This window comes from Glycine soja, chromosome 6, assembly GCF_004193775.1.
Source record: "Glycine soja cultivar W05 chromosome 6, ASM419377v2, whole genome shotgun sequence".
Classification (NCBI taxonomy): domain Eukaryota; kingdom Viridiplantae; phylum Streptophyta; class Magnoliopsida; order Fabales; family Fabaceae; genus Glycine; species Glycine soja.
Window position 1 is genome coordinate 15,722,061 of NC_041007.1, and position 25,762 is coordinate 15,747,822.

Genomic DNA, 25,762 nt, shown 5'->3' on the forward strand with positions numbered 1-25,762 from the left:
CTCACTTTTTGCGTCACTATATATACCCCTACTGGGATTGAAATTCTTTGGGTAAAATATGATAAAAATTTAAAAAGTATTAATTTTATAGTCATAAGAAAATTTGCTTTAATTTGATTTTTTAAAAATAAAATAAGTTTTTTTTCTGGTTTTAAGTGATAATTCTGTTAGATAACAATCTGACATAACTAATCGATTTACTTATATGTGTAATTTTATCACAATTAAATAACTAAATGTTTCCTAAGAAAAAATTAATAATAATTAATACTTATATGAAATAATATTTAAGAATCTATTTTTATTTATTTAAAAAATATTTTAAATTAATTAAAAAATTAAACTAAAAAAATAGAAAAGACTAATTCAACTCCGATTCTTTATACCAGTTTAATATTAATTTTAGTGAGTTTTATAATGGTTCTTGGTCAACTTCAAACTTGTTGATTATGTTTTTTTTTTAATAAATTAAACTTGTTGGCAATTAAAAAAATTAAAAAAAATATTTGCCATGTGTATAATAAACTAATAATTGTTAGCCAATGTATATAAATCAAGTTTGAAATTAACCACTAAGACTAAAATTGTTGATTTTTTAAAGTAGATGATAAAATGTCCTAATTAAAAAGTGAGAGACTAAAATAAGAAACTTTTCAAAAGTGATTGATGAAATATCTTAATTAAAAGCTGAAAAATTAGTATTAAATAATAAGTGTTTGATAAAATTAGTTATTAAAGTAGGTAAAAAATGTAAAATGAAAAAATAATAAAAATATGATTTATTTATAAAAAAAAAGATAACAAGAAGAATGAATAAATTTGTCAAGGATAAAAGTAGAAGAAAATATAAAAAAAAAAACTAAAAACTAGCATTTCAAAAAATGCTACAAGTTATTAAAAAAAATATACTTACCGAACAACCAAATGAATTTTTTAACAAATTAAAAAAACTAGTAACTAACTTAAATATCTTGCTGAACATAACCTATATCAATACTCCTTTAAACATGTAAAAACATTTGAGACACTCCCGTCAAATCTCACATTCACACTCTAAAAGAGGGATGTAAATATAATAGTTAAAAAATGATAATTGTTTATGTTTGATAAGACATTTCAATTAGTTTTTAGTTTTCTTATTAGCTGAAAAACTCAATTGGTCGTTCGATAAACAAGCTTTTTTTAGTAATTTCTAATGTTTTATGAAAGGCTATTTCAAGTAGTATTTTTTAAAAGGCTAGGTTCTTGTTTTTTCCTTTTTATAATTTCTTCCACTTTTATCCTCAATATATTTATTCATTTTCCTTGTTACCTTTTTAAAATAAATTATGATATTATTTTTTTTTATCATTTTACACTTTTCAACTATTTCAACAACTAGTTTTCCTGAACACTTCTAATTCAATAAGCTAGTTTCTCAGCTTCCAGCTAGCTTTTCAACAAGTTTTGTCAAACATAGGCATAGGAAGCTTGAAAGCTTGAAGTTTGAAGTTGGAAAACTAACTTATTAAATTGAAAGTGTTTGATAAAACTAGTTATTGAAAAATATAAAATGATAGAAAAATCATAAAATCATGATTTGTTTTAAAAAAAAGATAATATGAAAATGAATAAATATATAGGGGATAAAAGTGGAAGAAAATACAAAAAGCTAAAAGCTAGTATTTTAAAAAATATTATTTAAAGTAACGTTTTAAAAATCACTAAAAGTTATTGAGAAATTATTAAAAAAAACTTGTTTATCAAACAATCAAATGAGTTTTCTAGCTAGTAAAAAAAGTTAAAAATTAACCCAAATGTCTTATCAAATATAGCCTATGTAGTTACACAAAATCTTAGAAAACTAACTAAAAGTTGAAAGCTAAAAGTGTAACTTATTAAATTATAAGTGTTTGATAAAATTATTTGTTGAAGTAGCTTAAAAAGTATAAAATGAATGAAAAATAATAAAAGTATAAAATTGTGATTTATTTAAAAAGGATAAGCAAGAAATTTGATAAATATATTAAGGATAAAAATGAAAAAAATATAAAAAGCTAAAATGTAGAAGCTAGCGTTTTAAAAATGTTACTTCAAGTAATTCTTCAGAAAACATTAAAAATTACTTAAAAAAATTATTTACCAAACAACTGAATGAGTTTTTCAGCTATTAAGAAAAAACAAAAGATAACTGAAATATGTTGTTGAACATAACATAAGCTTCAATTGAATTAATTTTTCAAATTCTCATAGAGAATTGTATAAATTCAATTAATTAAATTTCATGATTTAAATTAATACTTCTTATAATTATGATAAATCATGTTAATCACACATTACAAAAAATATGTTACAACTAGAGAGTAAGAGTATTTGAAGAGTTGATTTTAGGAATAAAATAACAATGTTTTCTTTTTTTTAAAAAAAAAGACAAGAAAAGGGAGTGTGATTAGGAAAAAAATGACTAAATGGGCCAACACAATAGTAGAAATTGTTGGCCAATTCGTACAAGACCTACAGAATGGTCAATCTATAAATGATCCAAACGATTTTTTTAAAATTTTTTAAAAATATGTTTTACGAATTAATTTAAAATTAGTGGCACATGTGAGAATTGAACCTGTGACTTTCAAGTTATTAGTACGATGCTCTAACTAACTGAGTTGATAGGTCAATTATGTTATAGAATAATTAATGTCACTATATATAACACAAAAATTTCTAATATATATTTAATGCACATATAAATTTAGATAATAAATTTTGTGACAATTAATTTTGATCTAATAATTAATTTGTTTACATATATAAATTTTTATGAAACCTATGATTTTTATTTAAAATTTATATATGTAAAAAAAATATTATTAGATCAAAATTAATTGTCACAAAATTTATTATCTAAATTTACATGTGCATTAAATATACATTAGAAATTTTAGTATTATATATAGAGACATTAATTATTTTATAACATAATTGACCTATTAGCTCAGCTGGTTAGAGTATCGTGCTAATATTGCAAAAGTCACAAGTTTAATTCCTGCATGAGCCACTTACGGATTGGCCCAATCTATATGAGGCTTACAGATTGGCCCATCCGTATCAATTGTACTAAAGGGAAAAATTGGAATTATGCTATTCTGCTGGGTGTACCAGCAATTGTGTTTTGTGCACAAAGCAATGCCCAACATTGAGCCTTAGGATTCTTCGGGTTTTGCTTCAAGCACCAGCAGATTTGCTAGTACACCCAGCAAAAATTTGAAAATGGCCACTATACCCCTGTGTTATAAGTAATGCTTTCCTTCTTCATTTTTCGTCCAAGGTTGTTTTCGTTTTTCCTTCACTGTCATTCGTTCTGTTCGTTCCATGAGAAGTTGTCCATGATAGTTTATCATTCGTTCTTATGTCCTCTTTGGTGGTTGGTTGGCAAGTGGTGGTCGTGGCGGTGACTGATTTAGTCATTAACGGCAGAGGTAAGGTGTTCATTTTTTTTATGTAATACATTCGAATTGGTAATCCGTAAGTTAAATTAAATTTACGGATTGATAATTTATAAATTTAATTTAACTTTCAGATTGAGAATCTATATGTTTCATACGAATTAGTAATTCGTAAAAAGCATATGGATTGACAATTTGTAAGCATCATACGGATTACCAATCCGTAAGAAGCATATGGATTAACAATCCTTTGTTTTGTTTTTAATTTATATGTTTTTTTAAAATTTATTTAATTGTATAATTAGAAAAAATTACAATTGATAATTACAAAACTTTTAAATAGATATAATCAAAATATTCATTTGATAGTTATAGTTTGTATAATAAGAAAGTGATATTTAGGGTTAAAAAATTTATACAAATTTATTTTTTTCATTTTTAATTTATTTTAATGTATTATATTAATAAATGTAGTAAAAATGCAAAAAATATATAACATTGTAATTATGGTGTGGTTAGAGGTTTTTTTTTATTTGTCATTGAAATTTTTGAATGTTTTATTAAGATGGACGAAGATCACTGGATGTATGATAGTGTAATGTCTGAAAAAGTTTATATGAATGACCAAAATGAAGATGAAGGTGGTGTGAATGAAGAACATGTTGATTATTCTTATGCGTTTAATACTTCTCAAGTATTAATATGATTTATTGTTATTAAAGTAATTAAATGAATGTTCGTTGAAGACTAAACTTGTATGGATTGCACTGTAGGTGTTTGTTACCCGTGATGATATTTTACAATGGGCTCGATTCGTTGCTTATGAAATTGGATTTGTGGCAGTGATTATGGGGTCAGACACAAATAATGGTATTAGAGGAAGGACTTCATTTGTTTTACTTGATTGTGAAAGGAGTGGTCAGTATAGGGCCAAGAAGAAGGATTTGGTAAGAACATGTACTGACAGTAGAAAATGTGAGTGTCTCTTTAAGCTGCGTGCAAAAACCAGTTGTGGGAGGCGAATGATGGATGATGAATTTAATTTGTGGGAGTCATTATCATGAATTGGCGAAGTCTTTAGTGGGAGATCCATATGTTGGTCGACTGATTAAGGATGAGAAGATCATTGTTGTTGATATGACAAAGTCAATGGTAAAACCAAGAAATATTCTTCTAACATTGAAGGAACACAATGTCAATAGTTATACAACAATCAAGCAAATATACAATGCAATAAATGCTTACTGTTCTTTCACAAGAGGTAGTAATACTGAAATGCAACAACTAATGAAGCTTTTTGAACGGGATGGGTATATTCATTGGCATAGATTAAATGATAAAGTTGTTGTGCATGACATATTTTGGAGTCATCATGATGCAGTCAAATTAACCAATGCTTGTAATTTGATATTTTTGATAGACAATACCTACAAAACAAACAGGTACAGGTTGTCATTACTTAATATTATTGGTGTGACACCAACAGGGATGTCATTCTTTGTTGCTTTTGCCTATTTGGAGCGAGAATGTCTGAATAATGTTGTTTGGGTTCTACAAAGGTTTCAAGATCTTTTCCTTAGACATGATGCACTCCCTAGAGTTATTGTTACCGATAGAGATCTAGCATTGTTGAATATAATGAAAATTGTATTCTTTGAGGCTACGAATTTGTTGTGTCGGTTTCACATTGATAAGAATGTGAAGGCAAAGTGTAAAACCCTTGTTGGTAAAAAAAATGCATGAGATTATGTAATGGAAGCCTAGGGGAGTTTGGTGGATTGTCCTTCTGAGTAATAGTTTGATGAGTGTCTTAAGAAGTTTGAAATTGCTTGCTTATCATGGCCAATGTTTGTTGACTATGTCAACCAAACATGGGTGATTCCTCACAAAGAAAGATTTGTTAGAGCCTGAACAAATAAGGTGATGCATTTAGGAAACACAACAACTAACAAGTATGAAATTTTTAAATTTATGCAGTTTTCAGGTTTTACGATTGAATGGATTAAAAAAATGTATTTCTTCTCTTGGTTGTGTATTTCATATGCAGGGTTGAGTCTAATCATTGGGCCTTAAAGAGACTACTATAAAATAGCCTTGGAGACCTATGTAGTGTTTAAGAAGCCATGAACAACATGATCACACTGCAACTCACTAAAATTAAGGCATCTTTTGAGACAAGTACACATGTGGTTGGACATGTTTTTAAAGTTACCTTATACAAGAGACTACTTGACATGGTATAAAGGTATGTTTTAAATCAGATTTTTGCTGAGTTTAAACGTGTATATTATGCTGACAAAAATCCTTCTCGTTGTGGATGTGTGATAAAAACTATTCACGGTCTTCTATGTGCATGTGAGTTATCCAAATATGTTGTCGGTACCATACCACTTAAGACAATCCATATGTTTTGGCGGAGGCTAAGTTTTTCAGACCAAGGGTTATTTGAACCCCAAGTTAGCGTAACCGAAGAGATGGGAACCATATCCAAGTAATTTGAAGAGCTTGATATTTATGGCAAAGTTACTTTGAAGAGTAAACTCTAGGAAATTGCTTATCCTGATCTAAACTCTATGTGTGCTTCTCCAGAAAAGGTGAAAACAAAAGGTGCTCAGAAGATACCGATGACCAAGCAACAAAGATCTACAAAGCGTGATTCATTCTATTAGGAGTATGTTGATGCATTACATTCTGTGCAGAATAGTAATTCTTCTGTCAAATGTAGTGCATCATCATTTGAGCAACCAATTAAAAGAATGATCATGCCGATGTTAGATCAATTTCATTTATGCATTCATGATTCCATTGTAAACATTGTTGATGTCAAAGCTAGTGGTAGCTGTGGATATCCTGCAATTGCTGCCCTATTATGGGTGAAGATTCATGGTCATTGATGCACAACCATTTGCTTAAAGAACTTACAAAATGGTCTGATGAGTATATGAACTTGGTTGGTGGCATAGACCGATTTGAGGAATTAAAGCAGTCTTACTTGTTGATGGATTATCCATGGTATATAACTTTATTGTTACGTTATGTTTGATTAATTTTTCTTTAAATAAATTCAATTTGTTGACTGTTACAGGCATATTACCATGGACAAATGGATGAATATAACTGACATGAGATGTGTCATTGCATCAAGGTATAATGTGATTCTTATTTCTCCTTCACTACAACAAAGCATGACATTTTTTCCTCTTAGAATTCAACCACCAACAGATTCTTTTGTGCATTGTTAATTGTTATTCATAAGTATTAAATTCATTAAAAATAGGAGAAAAAGTAGAAATGTATCTCTAATTTATGGTTTCTTTTGCAAGATTTGTAAATAATTTATTCTTGTGTGAATTTATACAGTGGAAACTCCATTTTGTTGACTAATGTTGAACTTAATTGGATTTTTAGGCTAAAGAAAAGAAGATTTTGAAATGCTGCAGAAGGGCTCGCTCAGCGAGCCAGATTGGCTAAGCGAGGCTCATCTGCTTAGCGAGGAAGTCAGCTCGCTAAGTGAATACAAAACCCTAGAGAATGTTAAGTTAGAGAGCAACGCACTTAGCGTGCAGCCCGCCCGCCCAGCGAGAATGTTGTCTTTTCTCATGCTTAGAGCGTCCAAGCCTGCTTAGTGCACAACCACTAATTCTCGCTCAGTGAGACATGCTTGCTGAGCGTGCCTTTGTAAGCTAAGAAGCCCAAAAGTCTTTCAAACACTGAGAAAGGGAGGAAGGCAAAAAGGGAAGCAACGTGGGAAAGAAGGAAGAAGGCACCAAGGCTGAAGAAAAGACATTTTTCTTCACATCTTTACCATTTCTTTTCATTCCTACATCATTTTCACCCTTGTATTAAGCCCTCCTTGCTAATGGAGGGCTAAACACTTTACTATTGGAGAGTTTTTCTACTGAGCACTCTTGATGTAAAACTTCTATCTATCTATTTAATGTTATTACTAGTGTTCTCTGCTTCTATCTGTTTTTATTTTACATATTTATGGCTTGATCACCCATTTATATGTTTTGTTAGGTTTTGAGTATTGGAAAATGCTTAAAGTCCTTAGAACTTGGTAGAGCAGCTAGAAGTCTGCATTTCTAGGAATAATATGCAATAATCTAGTAAATATTGCATCTTTTGCGTAGTGCAGCTCGCTTAGAATGAATTTGTTGAGAAATCAAGAATGAAACTAGGAGAGTTAGACTCTTTCATGTGAGGAATTACGGTTAGAGTAATTTAACGGTGCAAGAACATTAGAGTAATATTAAATAGAGAAAAACTTATTTAGTTACGTCAAGAGAAAGTTCCGTAGAATACTACTCGACATTTTCATCTTGATATTTGTTCTATTATACAGTTTTGCATTTGTCTTGTCATGCGTTTTTAAGTTTAGAAAAACTAATTCAAGAATTTAAAACATGAATGAGTTCCTCTACTTTATTTTACTGCAATTGAAATGTTTACAAACTGAATGTGCGGCATCTAAGTATAACAAATTCCCTGTGGACACGATACTCCGATTTACCATTTTATTTACTACTTGAGAAAATTGGTACACTTGCCAATAGAGCTGAACATGCATCGCGTGATATGTATCAGTCATGTGTATGACAATCATTTTGTTCAGGTAAATGCATGATCATCCTCTTTGTTTAATTATTGTAAAAAAATTTGCCCCATGGTATTTTCAATGTGTATGTTCTTATGTAACATGTATTTCCAAGAGACCGTTGTCCGTTATTACCAATAGTGTTATGGTCTACACATTGTCATCATTAGGCAAAACAGTGGCCTACACCATATATTATTAGAATGCAACGGTATACAAATTTGTTAAGGTTGAACACATAATTTGTTGATTTAGGTGAAGATTGAACATTTCTTGTGCGTTTGTCATGTAATATGATAATATACGCATGTTTTCTTCGATGTTGATATAATTATGTATTTTACTAAATTGTCACATTTACTTACTTAGTGTCTTTATGTCACATTGAATCCACTAATCAGTGTTTAATGTTACTTAAATAATTAAGTTGGTTTCACTAATTAGGGTTATTAAAGGATAAACATAAGAATGTAAATTGGTCATTAATTTTAAATTCAAATAGAACTTAAACAAATAACATTGTTCAATCATATAAAACCATAAATTATATAAAACTAGGTAAATAAAAAAACTCTTCATGTGTCTTCCATACGTCGTCTTCGTCTCGATCGAACGTAGACATTTCTTTGCATAGTGACACCTCTTGCGATCCTTAGGCATTCTTCAGTGACAATGTATACTTCTGTTCCTTCAATCATTATCCTTAGGTTGAACAATCTTTCCAACCTTTCAGCTATTACTTGGCAAACCTCCTAGGACATTATAAAAAACAAAAACAAAAAAATGTTATGGGTTAATGAATGTTCACATAAATTGAGTAACAATCACATTTGAAAATATATTTTACCACTACATGTCGAGGCTGCTCTAAATCAACATGTGCATCTTCAGGTGCTTTATTCATAGCCATTGCTGCCACTGGATGCTGAACAACATTTGATTCAAAAAATGTGTCATCGTGCTACACGGACGAATGTCTAGGAGGATCCCCAGACTATGCCGGACTCATGTAGGGATGAGATATCAAGTAGAACCAATCCATGTAGTTTGGTGAACACTGGTTAGGCGTTACACATATCTGACCCACCGGTGCAATGTATCCAGAAAACTGAATCCATCTATCATCAATGTCTTCTATACATAGAGAAGGAGCAGCATGGTGTGGAGGAATGGTCTGCACATACCCAAACTGTCGTACATCCATCTTCGGTCGGTGTATGACAATAAACAGACAACATATGATATGTCTGAAAAATAAAGAGATAACCTCAAACTCTCTGAATGCACGATGGTCACCATACGGAATCCAACATACAATATCAGACGTCAATCTATCCAAACGCCCACGATACGTCGATACTAGTAATGTCTTCCCAGACTTCCAATGGTAGGCACGTGGTTTCCTCTCATCATAATCTTCAACAGCAACAACAAAACCAATAAAAGGAAAGTGTTCGTAGATCCAACATTATACATATTTTAAAAACAAATAAATTCAACACAATTTTCAATATAGAGTAAACAACTAAAAATTAATTTTAATAAAATTTCAAATTACATGTAAAAGTGTGATATATCCTGCAAGCTGTCTGGCCGTGCTCTTTGACGCATCATTTAGATTGTCATACATATGCACTAGTGCAGCAGCTCCTTATGCGTAGCTTTCACTCTGTGTTAGGTCACAAAATGCGTCAAGAATACCACATGAACGTGTGTGGCACTCTTGTTAGCAAAGAGTGTGCAACCAAGAAGATGTAACAAATACGCTTGAGCTGCTAAAGTCCACTGTGTTGCATCATATTTGCTCCGATATACGTCTCGTAGCCAGGATAGTCAAACATATGCCCCATGGAATTGTACGAACATATGCCCCATGACATTGTACTGTCTCAGCTCTTACCTTTTCAGCACTTACTTCAAGAAATTTGACTAAGAGCAAGATGACATCATCCACATGAAGAGGCTCAAAAGTATGGAACGCGTCTGTAATGGGAAAATGCAACAACGACGCCACATCATCCAAGGTGATAGTCACCTCTCCTACCGACGGATGGAAACTACTGATTTTCTTATGCCACCTCTCCATGAAAGTAGACATAAGTCCCCGATCACCAGTGTCCAACGAACATGTGATTAAAGGACTTAATCCTGTGGCAGCCACTAAGCCTTCGATCTCTGGAGCCGGTCTACCAAATTTCTCAACCTTTTTTTCCATGGGAGGATAATTTTAGCTTAGGATGTTCCTGAAAATGATAATTTAAATCATTTCAACAAAAATAACAATTACTTATGAAAATAAAATTTATTTAAAATTATAAATACCTCTTCATTCCAAACATTTGTGGCCGCATGATAAACATAATCTTACAACACTAATGTGTCATGGGGTTCGCTTGGAAAACCCTCGGCATCAGTCGCCACATCATCACCAATTGCTTCTTCAAGCTGTTCATGGACCTCATCATCTATGTGATCCATATCATGAACATCCTCAACAACATGTTCAGTTTCTCGTTGTCTACGTGTGGATGTTGTGGGCCTTCGCTGCTGGGGGCATCATCTGCATCACAACTGACTTCTCTTCCTAGGGCTCTTCCAATAACCTTTCCTAAAGTTCGACCCAAATCTCTGGTTTTAACCATAATTTGCACATTAAAAGAGTCACAATAATTTATGTAAGTGTTCAAACAATACTTCAATCAATCCCAATTTAATAATTCATATTTTTTTTAAAAAAAATTCATTAACTTTTTTATTACTTTAATATATTGATAAATCCATATAGATTTTTTTTCCAAATATATAGAGTTGACAACACTAATTCTAATAAAAATTTAAAGTAATGACCAAAATAAAACTACATTTTGGTTTTTATTTCTAACAAATAACTATTTCATTTTTCAACAAATTACTATCACAATAACTTTAATTTTTTTACTAATGATTTTTCTTTATAGTTCCATATAAATATTTAATACTAAATTGTCAAATATATATTAATAAACATTTGAAATTTATCATATCTAACAAATTTATAAAATACTTTTTAAAATATCAAATATAACAAAATTACTTAACTTCTTAATTAAAAATTACAATGTAATTAAAATAACAAATTGTAATTTATTAATACTTTTTAAAAATAATTAAATCACAATAATATATATATATATATATATATATATATATATATATATATATATATATATATATACACGCACACACACATACACACATTTGTTTTAAAATAAATAAATTACTTAAGTTCTTAATAAAAATCAACTACAAAAAGTAAATATAATTAATTAATTAATATCACACAAAAAATTTACAACAATATTACTTATTCCAAAACAATTTTTAAACAAAAATATTATTTTATTTAAAATTTTAAAATAATTATAAAATTAATTTTTAACTCAATTTGAAAAAATAAATTAAAGTAAATATATTGATTGGTAATCCATATAAAGCATACTAATTGTCAATCCATATGCCTTATACGGATCTCCAATCCCCCCACTCTGAATGCGTAGAAAAAGAAGGAGTAAAGTCATTTACGACGACGACGGACAATGACAAGATGATTATGATGGCAGCACAACGACATCACAGACGGCGGTGGTGCGATGGCTGCACAAACGGTGGAGGCAAAGGCACGATGGAGAACAGACACAAAGGGAGAAGATGAGTATTGTAGTGGTGGGGAAAAAAGAAAATTGGAAACGCTTTTAAAAAAAAGACAAAGGACAATTTTGTCACTTCATCTAAATTGTTGGATGTACGAGTAATTGGGTTGGTGTCCAAAGCAAAAGCCGAATGGTATCAAAGAAGAACACTATATTTTTTGGTAATTAAAAAAAAAAAAAACAAAGTAAGTTACACAAATCGCCTGAGTTTTGCCCTCGTATAGCTTCCATTTTTTAACCTAAAAACTCATTAATTTTTAGATTTTGGTTACATCAACCCCATCTGTTACACCGATCCTCTTATATATAGGACTTAAAATAATGTAAAGAAAAATGAAAGAATATCCCGTATAATAAAAGCAAATCTCGTGAGGGTCCATGTAATTTATTTTAAGAAAAAATATCACTTAGTTCCCTAGAACATCACTTATATTTATCACTAAGTTGTGTTCCCTTCTATCTCGACATTAAACCATGCCTTCAACAATGCATCAAAACAAGTCAACCTTATTATTAATAAGAGTTTAATGTCTATCCAATAACAACAGTATAACACGATTTTATATTATTTTTCAATTACATATTATTTTTTAAATTATTTTAAGATAATTATTTTAAAAATTAACAAATTTATCATATATTATACATTGTGATTGAATAATTGTGTAGATTTTTTTCCAATATCAGACTATAACCCTTTTTCTCTATTAATAATGACTATTGTAACTTTTTTTAAAAAAAATTATTGATAGATTAAAAATAAAATTATTTCCATCGAAATACCTAGATTGCATTTATTTTAGATGATTTATATACAATATTAAAGTTACTCTACTAAAATTGACGAATTACATTTTTTTCATTTATTGCTTGATTTCTTTTTTTTATGGTTATTTTTTTCTTAAAATGATAAATATAATACTTTAAAAAATAGAAAAACCTTCTCTCTCACACATATGCATATATTAAATAGAAAAATAACACCTTATATAATATTATTTATTTATTTATTTATATTTAATTATAAAATTATCCTTATAAATCCTAATAGAAATAATATTTATTTAATTTAATTTTTTCAATAACAATACTCAACTTTTATTTATGTGCATAATATTAGCATAACGTAAGTACAAAATGATGAAAGTTTTAATAAAAAAAATGAATAATAATTTCATTTCATTTATTTTTGTATATTTTGTTAATAATATAAATTGAATTTTATTTATGCTAATTTCGTTAATAAAAGAAACACCATAATTTTATAAATACTTACTATTTTTAAATAGTGATTTTTTAATATAATCTCTTTTTTTAGAGATCACAATTTACAAGTATTCTCAATAGAGACAAGTCTACTTGAATTTGGTAGGATTATTATTAATTTATCTTTAAAAAACTCAGTATAACTATTTAAGTTGGAACAATCATCTTGTGTCAATTGATCTATCCACTCATTGATTCTTTTTAAATATTATATGAGATAATTTTTTATTTAATTTTTGAATAGATAAAATAAATTAATTAAAGGATAAATGTATTAACAATACAATTGAAATGTATCTTAAGATTTTACTTTCTATTTAAGGTAATCAAGTATAAAGCTTGTTTTAAAATTAATTATAAAAATAATTAAATACATTAAAAATCTCTTTTATAGCTAATTACACTTACACACACTAGCTAGATAAAAAAAAAAAAAAACTCTTTTAGGTGCCATAAATGGAGGTCCACTTAAACCTAGCTGGGAATTTGGCTACGGGTAAGGGATTTAAAAATATTGTCGTATTTGCCTATGATTTGTTTCGATTAGGTGTTAGTAGCAATGCATCTCACCGACTCTTATGGCTGTTTATGGCATCCCTATCAACATGTATATTTTAAAAAAGTTGAAATTTTAATTATATATTATTTAATATTCTAAATTTAATCTAATGTTAATAATTTTTTTATATTTACATGCTATATAAATTTAATAGAATAAATGTAGTGCTAAGAATATATATAAAAAATAATTACTTTTATGTAACTTTTTTTTTCATAAAATAAAATCACGTGAGAAGAGATAAATATATACAGACATACATTTCCCTTTTATCAAAAAAAAAAAATATACAGACATACACTGATAGGTTGGCTGAAAAGAAATAGAATTACGTAGTCGAAAGATTTAACCGAATGAAGTTTAGATTATATGACTTTTCTTTTATAACATATACATTTCAGATTTTTCATTGATGGCTCTATACATTACAAATCTTACATTACATCTAATGAATGACAGTTCTATATGTGCCATCATATAATTCTTGGGAAATAAAAATAATACAAAGATAGCAAAATATCGATATAATCTAACTCTATTTAATTAGTAAAACCTTTCGATCACTTAATTATATTTATTTTGGATCTCTTTAGGCTCAACTTATAAAAAATGAACTGCATATTAAAACTATTCAGGGTTTGACTACTGATAAAAAAAAATATTAACACTTAACGTTATTCGTTAAAAATTTAGTTATTCATTTGCACGTTAGTCGTATTTAATTATTTAAAAATTAAATTTTTTACATGACTTATTTTATCATCATTTTAACAAAAGTAAACAAAATAACTTAAGAGTTCGATGGTGATGTTCTAAATGTATAAAGTAATTTTATAATGTTATATAATATAAAATTACTGTTGATATGAACTTTTAAAATATTTTTTGTAAAAATAAATATAATTATCATAAATAATAATATGTGATTAAATAATAATGCATTAATCTCATTAATTAAAGAATTTCTCCTCTCATAAGGGTGAGAATATGTTAAACCCCTTGATGTGTGTTTATGACCTAACCTAGCTAGATTCAAGTCAGGTCAGGTTTTTTCAAAAATAAAATAAGTTTACGCTTTTATAAAAGTGTTTTACAAATTTTGGAACAAGTATGCATGTCTAGTACATGTTAATTGCTTAAAAAAAACACATGCTAATTGTCGCTGATTATTGTATATAGAAGTACGATATATTCTATTTTCTAAAGTCTAAGCCGTGTGTGTTCTATCATTACTCCACATCATTCTTTCATGATTTGCGAATTCCGTTTCATACTGTATAATTTTTTAAAATAAAAAATTGGTCTTGTAATTCAGTCTTTTTATATAGTGAAAATTCTATAATAATATTATTAATTATAAGAATCAAAATCTAATATTACTATAATGTAATATCGACACCTCGTCAAGTTCGAGATTCAATTACAAAGTTTGAATTCTTCTGAAACCTGAGCTGGTAAGAACACCTCGTGCTTGTTTACAATAATTGACAATTAGTTTGATTAGCTTGGACGACCAAGAATTTTTCATGCATTGTACGATCACTTGTCAAAACTCAACAAGAACATAATAGAAGAACGTTTAACATCTTTTTTAGGTGGAAAGTATGTTCCGTGAGTATTCGGTGGGATTTGCTAAAACAGACAAATTATTAGCTGATATACGTTGAAATTACTCGGGTAAAGGTTGACTAATCTTTTATTTTTATTTTTTTAGTTATGTGTAAATTTTGGGATGCTAAATCTAAGATATTGAAAAATTCTAAAAACTATGATTAAAGACTTATAAAGAGGGAAAATATAAACATAAACAATTGAGATAGATTAATTCATTTCTCAAATTTTATAGTCCTAATTGATGCTATGGATAATATCTATCCATTTATCAACATCTCATTGTTTTGAAAGAAAAACAATAATTTATAGTATACGTATCTAATCTCATCCAAAAAAGTCTTTCAACTATTTAATTTTTAGGATACTTTTTCATCTCATCCATTTTAATTAGGAGCGACTCTTGTCATTGAGCAATGATAGATATTAAAAAATCTACTTATTTTAAATACTCAATCAATATCTCTCATGGTCTCATCTTTTTTTATCTATCTTCCTAGTTATTAAATCAAAACTTTTAATTATAATACCTATATTTTTATCTCTCTCTTTTTTTTTCCCTCTTCTTAGGTGTCGTCGAGTCTTTATAAAACATTTTTCATTTGGTAACATAATCATTTTCATTTCTAAAAATAATTGACAAAAATCTTCGTTACATTAATCATCCCTCAAATATATATAATTGAGGACGAATGTTCACTACAGTTAAACATGACTCTGCTTGGCAAATAAAACGTTTCAAACGTGGGTTAGGTTTTTGGCACTATATTATGAATGTCTTTGTGTATATATCTCTCGTCATCCTATTCTTCTGTATCAAACCAACAACTGTTTGAACATGAATATAGATGTGTTAATATTTGCTGATGTTCTTTTACCTCTAAAGACATGCAAGCACTTAATATATATAATCAAAACTTTTTATAGATTACATTTTTGGAAAGAAGAAGTGTGCCTAAGTTTTGGATTAATGATAATAAAAATATCTCGGGATTCTATCCGGAAACCAAAAATCCTAATCATGATAATTAAAAAAACAAAAATCTTTTTATAGAAAAAAATTCAATATAATACAGAAAATTAAATCTATATAAATTAACAATGTTGATATTTGAAAATTTATTGATTTAAAAATTAATCAATATATTACCAATTTGTTATTCAATAAATGTAAATTTAATTACCTAAATATAGTCATTGTATATCACTAATATATGTATTATTTCGGAAATTAATTTTAAAGAAAAAACTTAAATATGATTAAGATATATGAAGAAGGATCGAATTTTATTATGAGTTTTTAATTTATTTTTTGTTATTTTAAGTTTTTGAGAAAATTAATTTCTACATGAAAAATCTACAACTAATATCATGCGACTTTTCAAAGAAACTTACATTACCTAGGTTTTAAAATTTAAACTATTAATGATAAGATCTAATAATAAATAACTTTAATTTTTCATTCTTATTTTATTGTTAGATACTGTTCTAACAATAACAAAATGCACTTTATTTCACAAGAAATTTGATCTATATATTCTCTTCTTTCCATTATAATTGTCATGTAAAAAAGAAAAATTATCTTAAAATAATTATTATTTTAACTTTTCAATATAATATAAATTATCTTTTTTCACTTATATTTTTTATAATATTAATATTAATGGTGAACAACAAACCTATATAAATCAATTAATAATTATATAATGTTAATTTTATAAAATTATTATATTCTTTTATCTATTTTTTTTTCTATCTAAAATAATCTAGCTAGGACGACAATCATCCTGGGATGGAGGGAGTAAGGTTCTTTCGTTGTTTTTTTTTTTTACTCACTCATTATTTTCCTCAAAACCATCATCCATGTGATGACACGTACACCTTACGTGTATAACATTCTGACAATACAAACGGGATTAAAATGCACGCAAAACACATTTTATGTGGAAGACTATTCTGTATACAGACGTATAGTAATTTTTCTTTGCATTCAAGGAATAATTAGAAATCCTTTCCGTGGAGATCAACATGATGGTTGAAACATCTATTAGCTATGTTAGTAGTTGATAGTTGTTTGTGGTTGTTAGTAGTTATAAGATAACTAGCTTCTTCCATCTAATCATAAAAGCTCTACTAATAACCACAATTCATCAAAAGCTGTTTTCCAAAGTCTTGTTTCTGCTCTTTTTCCAAACATGAATTGGTGCGACTTTCTTGTTTGGTTATTAGTAAAACTTTTATACATAGAAGAAGTCCATTACAATCTTAACTAACTATTAACAATCATAAGTAGAAGTTAATTGCAGAACTAACTAACTACTAACAATCATAACCAACTATCAACTACTAAGCTAATATCCTTTCAAGGTTGAATACGGGAGTAAGCATCATACTCTTTGTTCGTAGGGCCTTTGTCCCCCGAAAAATTATAAAACTCAACTTATATAGATATACATATGTATAACTTTATCTTTTTAGTAATTTTGTTTACTTTAGTGATTTAGTAGCCTCCAAATTTCCAACGTCGTCTCTTTCAAAGCTTTTAGTGTAACTATATGACTTATATAATTATTATTTTTTTATCATCAAACAAGTTTTCATTAAAAGGAAATGGTACAAAAAATACCACTCCAAATTACATGGAAGATACAATCATAAATAAATATCCCCAACCTATATGATTACCTAATATTTAGATGATGCTCCCCCACCTAAATATTCAATAACCAGAAAGTAGGAATCCCACGTTTACCCATCAAAATATATACTACTGCAGTGATAATTAACCACAAAAAATCAGCCAAGAGCAACCCATTATGCTCCATCAAATTTCATTAATTACCACTTCGCATTATCACAACACTAGCCACGTACCAATAGTATATTAAGTAGTATATAAGTACAAACGCTTAACATTTGATGTATATGTGCATATCTGCAGATTTGGTTTTATATACATAATTAATATTGCAACACTGCACATAGATATGTGATTTTTAAATAACTTTTTCACATCTTAATTACTATGTATAATTATATAGTTTATTTTTATGAAGTGATGTATAATTATATAGTAAAGATAACTCTTTTTAACATTGAAATAAAAATGATACTGTTACTGTTAATCTCAATCTCAACTTGAAGTCACGCTTGCTTCAGCCTTTTATTATCATTCAATATTGTTTCATGGACGGTGTGTCCTTTTATTATCATTCAATATTGTTTCATGGACGGTGTGTGTCAATATGTTATTTGAAAAATATTTGTTTGACATCGCTTATGTTTATGCTTTTCTATATTTCACTAAAAATGTCAAATCACTTGAGAAAAGAAAAACGATTTTAATAAAATAAAGGGAGGTGTTAAAATAAAAAAAGAACAACGTAAGAAACCCATCACCATATTGAGTGTTAGCCTATAAATAGGAGACTCTGGTGCTGCCAAATGCAGAAGAAACTTTGCTAGTTTCATGCTCTCCTATTAGCTCCCTCAGAAAATCTCTCAAGCAATTTAATTCTTAGTTCTATTTATCTTATCTGAGCAAAACCATTTTCTCGCTTCATAAGGTATAGTACTTAACGCCTAATCCTACATATCATATCATGCTACTTTCCCTTCTTTCTCCAAGCACTGAATGCAAGATATTTCATGCTGGAATACTAGAATATTAAGTTGGCCGGTATTAAATTTTTTTTATCTATAAATATTAATTTATTAATTTTTGTTAAAAATGTAAATTAGAAGAATTTGAGTTCACAACTTCTTCCTCCACCATTCTCCTTAACTCTTTCAACCATTGAATTAACTTTATATTTACAGTTGACCAATATTATGATTAGGCCTGCACAAATGCATTAAATTATTATGAAAATAGTTGTTTCTTCTATTTAGTTACAGTTTTGGAATTTGCAGATCAGAAGAGATAACTATGGCAAAGTCATCTGAGCTGGCCATTGAAGAGCTGAAGAAGCTTCTCAGGTTAATTAATTACTTCTATGTTCTATATATAACTTCAAACACATGAAAATCACTTTTTTCCGTAACACTGTTGCCTACTTGCCGCCTAACCCCTCAAATAATTTAATGGTGCATATAAATTATTCATAAATTCTAACATGAATCTAAATGTGAAAATATATCATATAAGAAAGTTTTCTTTTAACTGTTTTTTTGGCCTCTGAATTTGGAGTATTTGTAATTTTGATATCTTTAATTGTTTTAAAGTTAATTACGTCTCTTTATTTTTAAAATTAAGTAAATTTAGTGCATTCATTGTTGAGGGGTTTGCGATGGATTTGAGACATGGAATACTTTTAAAATTAAGTTTAGGAATAAAAAAATGGTTAAAATTTAATAAAGTTCGAAGAATATTGTAGGATGTGAAATGCAGGTTTAAAGAGGAGAAAATTAAGCAAGTAATTAAACACACAGATGATTAATGAATTAAAATCAAGACTGAATTGTTCGGGTGACATTACTTTTAATTTTTAAAATAAATAATTTTTTTATCAAATTTTACTTATATCTCAATCGAATTACGAATTAGTCAGGTCTATTTCCACTTATGAACATGAGAAATAAGAAAAAAAGAATAAAATTTGAGATTTATTATAAAATTTATTGTTTTAGTTAATGAGTTTTGAGTAGAAGATTTAAAATAATTAATCAATTTAATTTTAAAAAAAACATAAAATAATAATATAAGAGATTCTGGCAAAATAATTATTTAATTTTTTAATTTTAAAAAATAAAAAATAGATCTTAGTTTGCTTTAGAAAACATGAAAAATTAAAAATATACACAATTAAAATAAAATGACTAAAAGCAACAAATGTACAATTAAGTTAAAAATATACTTAATACAATATTTTTAAAAACAAATTAGATATTTATCTTTTACATTGTCTCCTACAACATGGTAAATCATAGTTTTAAATTATCATTAAAAGTGATGTTTGCATTTAACTCCAAAGTAGTAGTTTAAACAAAATTTTGCCCCAAAGATAAGTGGGGAACAGAAAAAACAATCAACGTCCTTGAAGACTTTTTAACAAGGACCCAAAGTATCCTTGAAGACATTTTCCAAATTTGGTTGAGAGGTTTCTTTTTTAATTACTTATTGGTAATATTGATGCATATTTCACATTAATAATATATTACTCTCTTCGTTTTTAAATATAAAAATATTTTCTTAAATTTTTTATAAGAATTTTTCAAATTATTTTTTTTTTATCAAAATATCCTTAATTACTTTACTATAACTATTATGAATTAAAAAGATAAATTGAGAGTAATTATAAAAGGAAAGAGAAAACTTATAGTCTCAATAATTTTAAGAATGATTTTGAAAATTAATAAAAATTATTAATACATTTAATGTTATAAACTAAAATAAGTCACCTTATTAAGGGATGGGAATTAGTTTAAAAAAATCTTATAATATTTATGAACAAGAGAATACTAATTACTAATAGTGTAGCTAGCTTAATACACTTGGTGGTTTCAGAGACAAGGAGGAATTTGATGCCGTGGCGGCTGCAAAAGTTGAGGAGCTTATAGCTGAGTTGCAGGGATGTGGCCCGCGTCCATATGAGCCTGCTGTGCAAAGAATCGTAGACGGATTTACTCACTTCAAGATCAACAATTTCGAGTATACTTTAACTTACATATTAACTCTTCATTATTATGCTTCTCTATTAATAATTTCTCTCTTTGATTCTGACATTTTTTATTACGATATACTTTGCAATTTAATTAGATTCATGCATGCTTCTTTTTCTTATATCTGGCAGCAAGAACTCGGATCTGTACAGCCAACTTGCTAATGGCCAAAGCCCCAAGGTGATGAATAATTACTTAAGAGTGTTTGATAGAGTGAAATGATATAAATAAAATTTTTAAATTATAATAAAGTGTAAAATTGTGAATTTTACTTCATTTTATTGCTTATTTCACTTATTTTTCGTCTTTTTTCAATGCAAACATATGGGAGCTTAAAGTCTTATTATGGTTTTTCACCACTTTGGGTCTTCTAATTTTGATCTGTTTTCAATTACTTTTTAACAATATGTAGTATCTGGTGTTTTCTTGTTCTGACTCTCGAGTGAGTGCCACTACTATCCTCAACTTCCAACCTGGAGAAGCTTTCATGGTACGCAACATTGCTAACATGGTCCCTCCATTTAATCAGGTTAGTTCTCTCCTTCACATAAATGCTTCATCCACACCATGGATTATTATTTGGATATGATGAATTAACATCACGCAAACACTTTTTCTTATCACGTTTTTTTATTTCCAAATTCATATATAAGTTCAATACTTCTATTAATTTATGAATGGACCCACATATTTAGTAAGATTCAAGATTTATTTAATAAAAGAAAACGTGTTAAAAAATATTCAAATATGTATTATTAACGTTTCTCTTACCATTTTACTTTATATGCGTTTCCTCAAGTTTTTGTTGAAATTCTTTTCTTCATCAATTCTACAGCTAAGGTACAGTGGAGTTGGTGCAGCCATTGAGTATGCTATCACGGCTCTTAAGGTGATGATTTTTCTCTTGTTTTTTTGTCTAACTTTTAAGGTGATGGTTAGTTTGTATTCATAAAGTTACCGTAGTTTTTCCAAGGACCAATTACTTTATTTTCTTTTCTTTCATTTTGATTTTTAATACATAAAGGAATATTCTGTGAGAGGTAAATATATAAGACAAACCAAATAATAATTTAACAGGTGCCAAACATCCTGGTCATTGGACATAGTCGCTGTGGTGGAATCCAAAGGCTTATGAGTCATCCAGAGGATGGTTCTTCTCCCTTGTAAGGATTAATTTTTATATAACAATAATAATATATATAGCTAGCTTTACTATATATTATAGCTCCTTGTTTGGCAAACAAGAGTAAAAAAAAATATATATAATAAATGTAGGATTAAACCCTTTTATATGGTTCAATTGAACTGTGCAGTGACTTCATAGATGATTGGGTGAAAATTGGTTTGCCTGCCAAACTCAAGGTCCTGAAAGAATACGAAGGCTATGATTTCAAAGAACAATGCAAATTCTGTGAAAAGGTTTGCTCAGCTGCTGTTATATTTTTAATTAATTTCCATGCAGCTACCATGCTTTAAATATTAATTATGAGTAATGATAAGTTTAGACTGTTCTAAACTTTTTAATAATTAATAATAGTGAATCTAATTAAACATGGTGACTTGTACATGCAGGAGTCAGTGAATAACTCACTAGTGAACCTGAAGACATATCCATATGTTGAAAAGGGAATAAGGAACAAGAACATAGCCCTGTTGGGGGGTTACTATGATTTTGTGATAGGAGAATTCAAGCTTTGGAAGTATGAGTCTCACATCACTGAACCCATTTCCATTCCTCTCTGTACCCATTAGTAATGGACAACTCAAACTTGGCACCACTCACTACCAGCTTATCAAGTTCTTACTAAAAAGTTGTGATGTGTGTGCTTTTATATCCTAAATAAATAGCATCTACTTTTGAGATTCCAAAAATAATGTATTTTAAGAATTATCATTACTAGATCTCAGTGCATTTCTGTACGTGCTTAAGTCAAATGCCAGGTCATTTGTATTTGAGTCAAACAAACGATGATGAGAATTCTAGTTTTAGATAGATATGTTATAGTCTAGAAGAACATATATAATATATGACTTCTATTTTATGTTAAGTATATTTTAAAAATGAAAATGAAAACGTGCGGTGGGTTAAAAATCTTTTTCATTTCAATAAAAGAAAGGGAAATCAAGTTTCTATTTTTTTTTTAATTGTTCATGTCATAGGTGATAGGTCACTTCCAGATGATGGTGTGAAAGATGACCCACGACTAGAGCATTTAAAAATGTATTATTTCTTATTTTATTTTATTTTATGCTAAGAATATTTAAACTTGACTTAATTAACTATTGTTAACTTAATTAATATTATCTAAATTATGAAAAATTTCTTACTCCCATGAATCTTATCTTTCTAATTGTCAAATTTGGGGATAATAATATTAGTATTAGGGTGTAGGCAAATTTACCAGAGGGGGTTAGTTTTACAAATTAATTTCTCATCTGGGTCCATTTGCAAAGTATTTCCTTAGAGGGTCACTTTTTGACGTAATATGAATGTATATCGTCAAGCTAAATGGCGATATACGCCTGGGGTGCTTGTCCTGCCAGGACAAATGGCGAAATAGCTGGCACAGTGGTTTCGCCACTTTGACTGGTGATTTAGGTGCATAAGGCTGGTCAGAGTAGAAGGTGCAGAGGGTCAGAGCAGGCTAGGGTTGTTTTTTCGCAGAAAGGACTGCGGAATAGGCTTTGCATGCATTTCGCAGGAGCCTTTGGCGAAACAAGCTGTGCATATTTCGCAAATTCCATTGGCGAAATAGCCTTCCTTTAAATACCCATTCATTTCATGATCCATTTGGAATTTCTGAGCTTTCAATTTAGGGTTTATTTCCTTTCAAAATTTTCCAACTATTGCATTTGAACAGCAGTCATCCTTTCGTGTGCATTTGGAAATTCTTGAGCTCTCAAAATTTTCTAAGTACAGTCTATAAAATTTCTGAGCCTTTCCACTACGTTTGTCAATCTCTCGTATGATATTATTTATTTGAAGTAATAATTTTGAATGGATAAGAGCAGCACCATCACTATAAAATGCGTAAGAGCAACACCAACACTTTCTCTATAAATATATTAACAACCATTACCACTTTCATTATTTCATGTACATATACAACTTGCATGGCAAATATGAATCAGCTATCATACATAATAAATATATATACATGTCTATAATAAAAAAATTAAATAACTCATACAAGTATTTAACCAACACGAGAATGAACTCCAACAGCCTAAGGAGGAAGCTCAAAAATATTTTTGAAGATTTCGCAATCAGCTTTGGCGAAACAAGCAACAAGAGGCAAAGCGGGGGAGGGAACTCACAAGAATTTTCAGCACCTAGCAACACCAAAATGAGGCGCTAAATAACCCTAGCACAGGGTGTTTCGCTAGTGGGAATGACGACACCCACATGCAACCTGTTTCGCTGACTAGGCTGACGATACATGCCTGCACTTGCCACCTGAAAATTGCGCCTACTCCCTGCCACCTGAGGCCTAGCCTGCTGCCCCTGTGTGTCGCCAGGTTGACTGGCGAAATTCAAACCCATTCCGCAAATGCCAATGGCGAAATGGATGCCACACGTCGTTCCTATACATGTTTCGCCAGCATCCATGACGATATGCATTTAAAAAGTGACCCCCCATGGAAATACTTTGCAAACAGACCCAGATGAAAAATTAGTTTGTAAAACTAACCCCCCTCTGGTAAATTTGCCTTAGGGTGTAAGTGGGTTGTATCTAACCCACCAATCGATCAAATCTAACTATTTTTTGTGAGTTAGGTTCTGTAATTTGGGTTGAGTAGAATTTTTTTAATATACCCAAATAAAATTGGGTTGAATAATGGGCTCATGAATTTTGAATACGAATAAACCTAACCCAATTTGCCAACATAATAAATATAATAAAAATAATATTTATCTAATTATTTGTGTATTGCATTTGCATGTAAGATTGAGTAATTTAAACTTATATTCTCACCTTCATTCATTAGCATGCCATACTAATAATTGTAAGTTGTAAATCAATTTTAATGATTTTATTAAATACTAATTATGAGTCCTAAAATATTGAGGCAACAAATAATAACTACTACCTTATAAAAATTAAGAAATGATAAAAAATAAAATTAAAAGATAAATCCAACTCAACCCAACCCAATAAAATATTGAAGCAACAAATAATAACTACTGTCTTGTAAAAATTAAGAAATGACAAATAATAACCATTTAAAGCTGGATTGAATTGGGTTGAGTTGCTAAAAAATAAAAGATAAATCTAACTCAACCCAAATGAATTCAATTAAATTTAATTAAGGTGGATTGAAAATTAGATTAAATTTAACATAATTTGAATCACTTACACTCCTAATTAGTACATTTAGTGATGAACTAAGGTAAAAAAAGACATTAAAAAATAGACTTAATATACAATAATATAAATTGGTTTAAGATTGCAAATTTAAAACACGTTTAAGTCGACCTAAAACCCTCCACTCGGGAGGTAAATCCAATTTAGTTTTTATTATAATAGAGTTTTGTGAACATTTTTTGTGAGACTACAAATTATTTATTTATTTCATTCCCTATCAAAGTTAAATTTAAGAAATAACATATAAGTAATTGTAAGCAATTGTGCTCATATAATGGCAATGTAGAGTCTCAAAACAAAGGGAGACAAAAACTCTTGATATAAGAAACGAGGGGGGAAATGTTGTATACACCATAATTACTTACATCACTTCATATAAACAATAATATAGCTTTTAAAAAATAGTTTAGCATAAAAATTACACTCTTCAATAATTTCATCTTACCCCATCAATTATATATATATACTAACATTTCAATCATTCAACAACTTACACCCAACCTTCTCATGATCCAGCTCAGGATTTGCGCGCTGTTCAAAGCTTTTCCCCCTCATGCTACCAACGTACGCCAGAATTTGAATTGCATCAT

General features: G+C 28.9%; 1 protein-coding gene across 1 annotated transcript; it reads left to right on the forward strand.

The window, feature by feature from the left end:
* Positions 1 to 18,574: 18,574 nt before the first annotated feature.
* LOC114416451 (carbonic anhydrase 2-like) lies at positions 18,575 to 22,847 on the forward strand. The gene is made up of 9 exons (XM_028381319.1): positions 18,575 to 18,710; positions 19,057 to 19,122; positions 20,651 to 20,794; positions 20,937 to 20,985; positions 21,218 to 21,334; positions 21,641 to 21,694; positions 21,883 to 21,968; positions 22,119 to 22,224; positions 22,378 to 22,847. The coding sequence occupies exons 2-9, from the start codon at positions 19,073 to 19,075 to the stop codon at positions 22,555 to 22,557; spliced, it is 786 nt and encodes a 261-aa protein (XP_028237120.1). The 5' UTR covers positions 18,575 to 18,710; positions 19,057 to 19,072; the 3' UTR covers positions 22,558 to 22,847.
* The last annotated feature ends 2,915 nt before the right edge of the window (positions 22,848 to 25,762 follow it).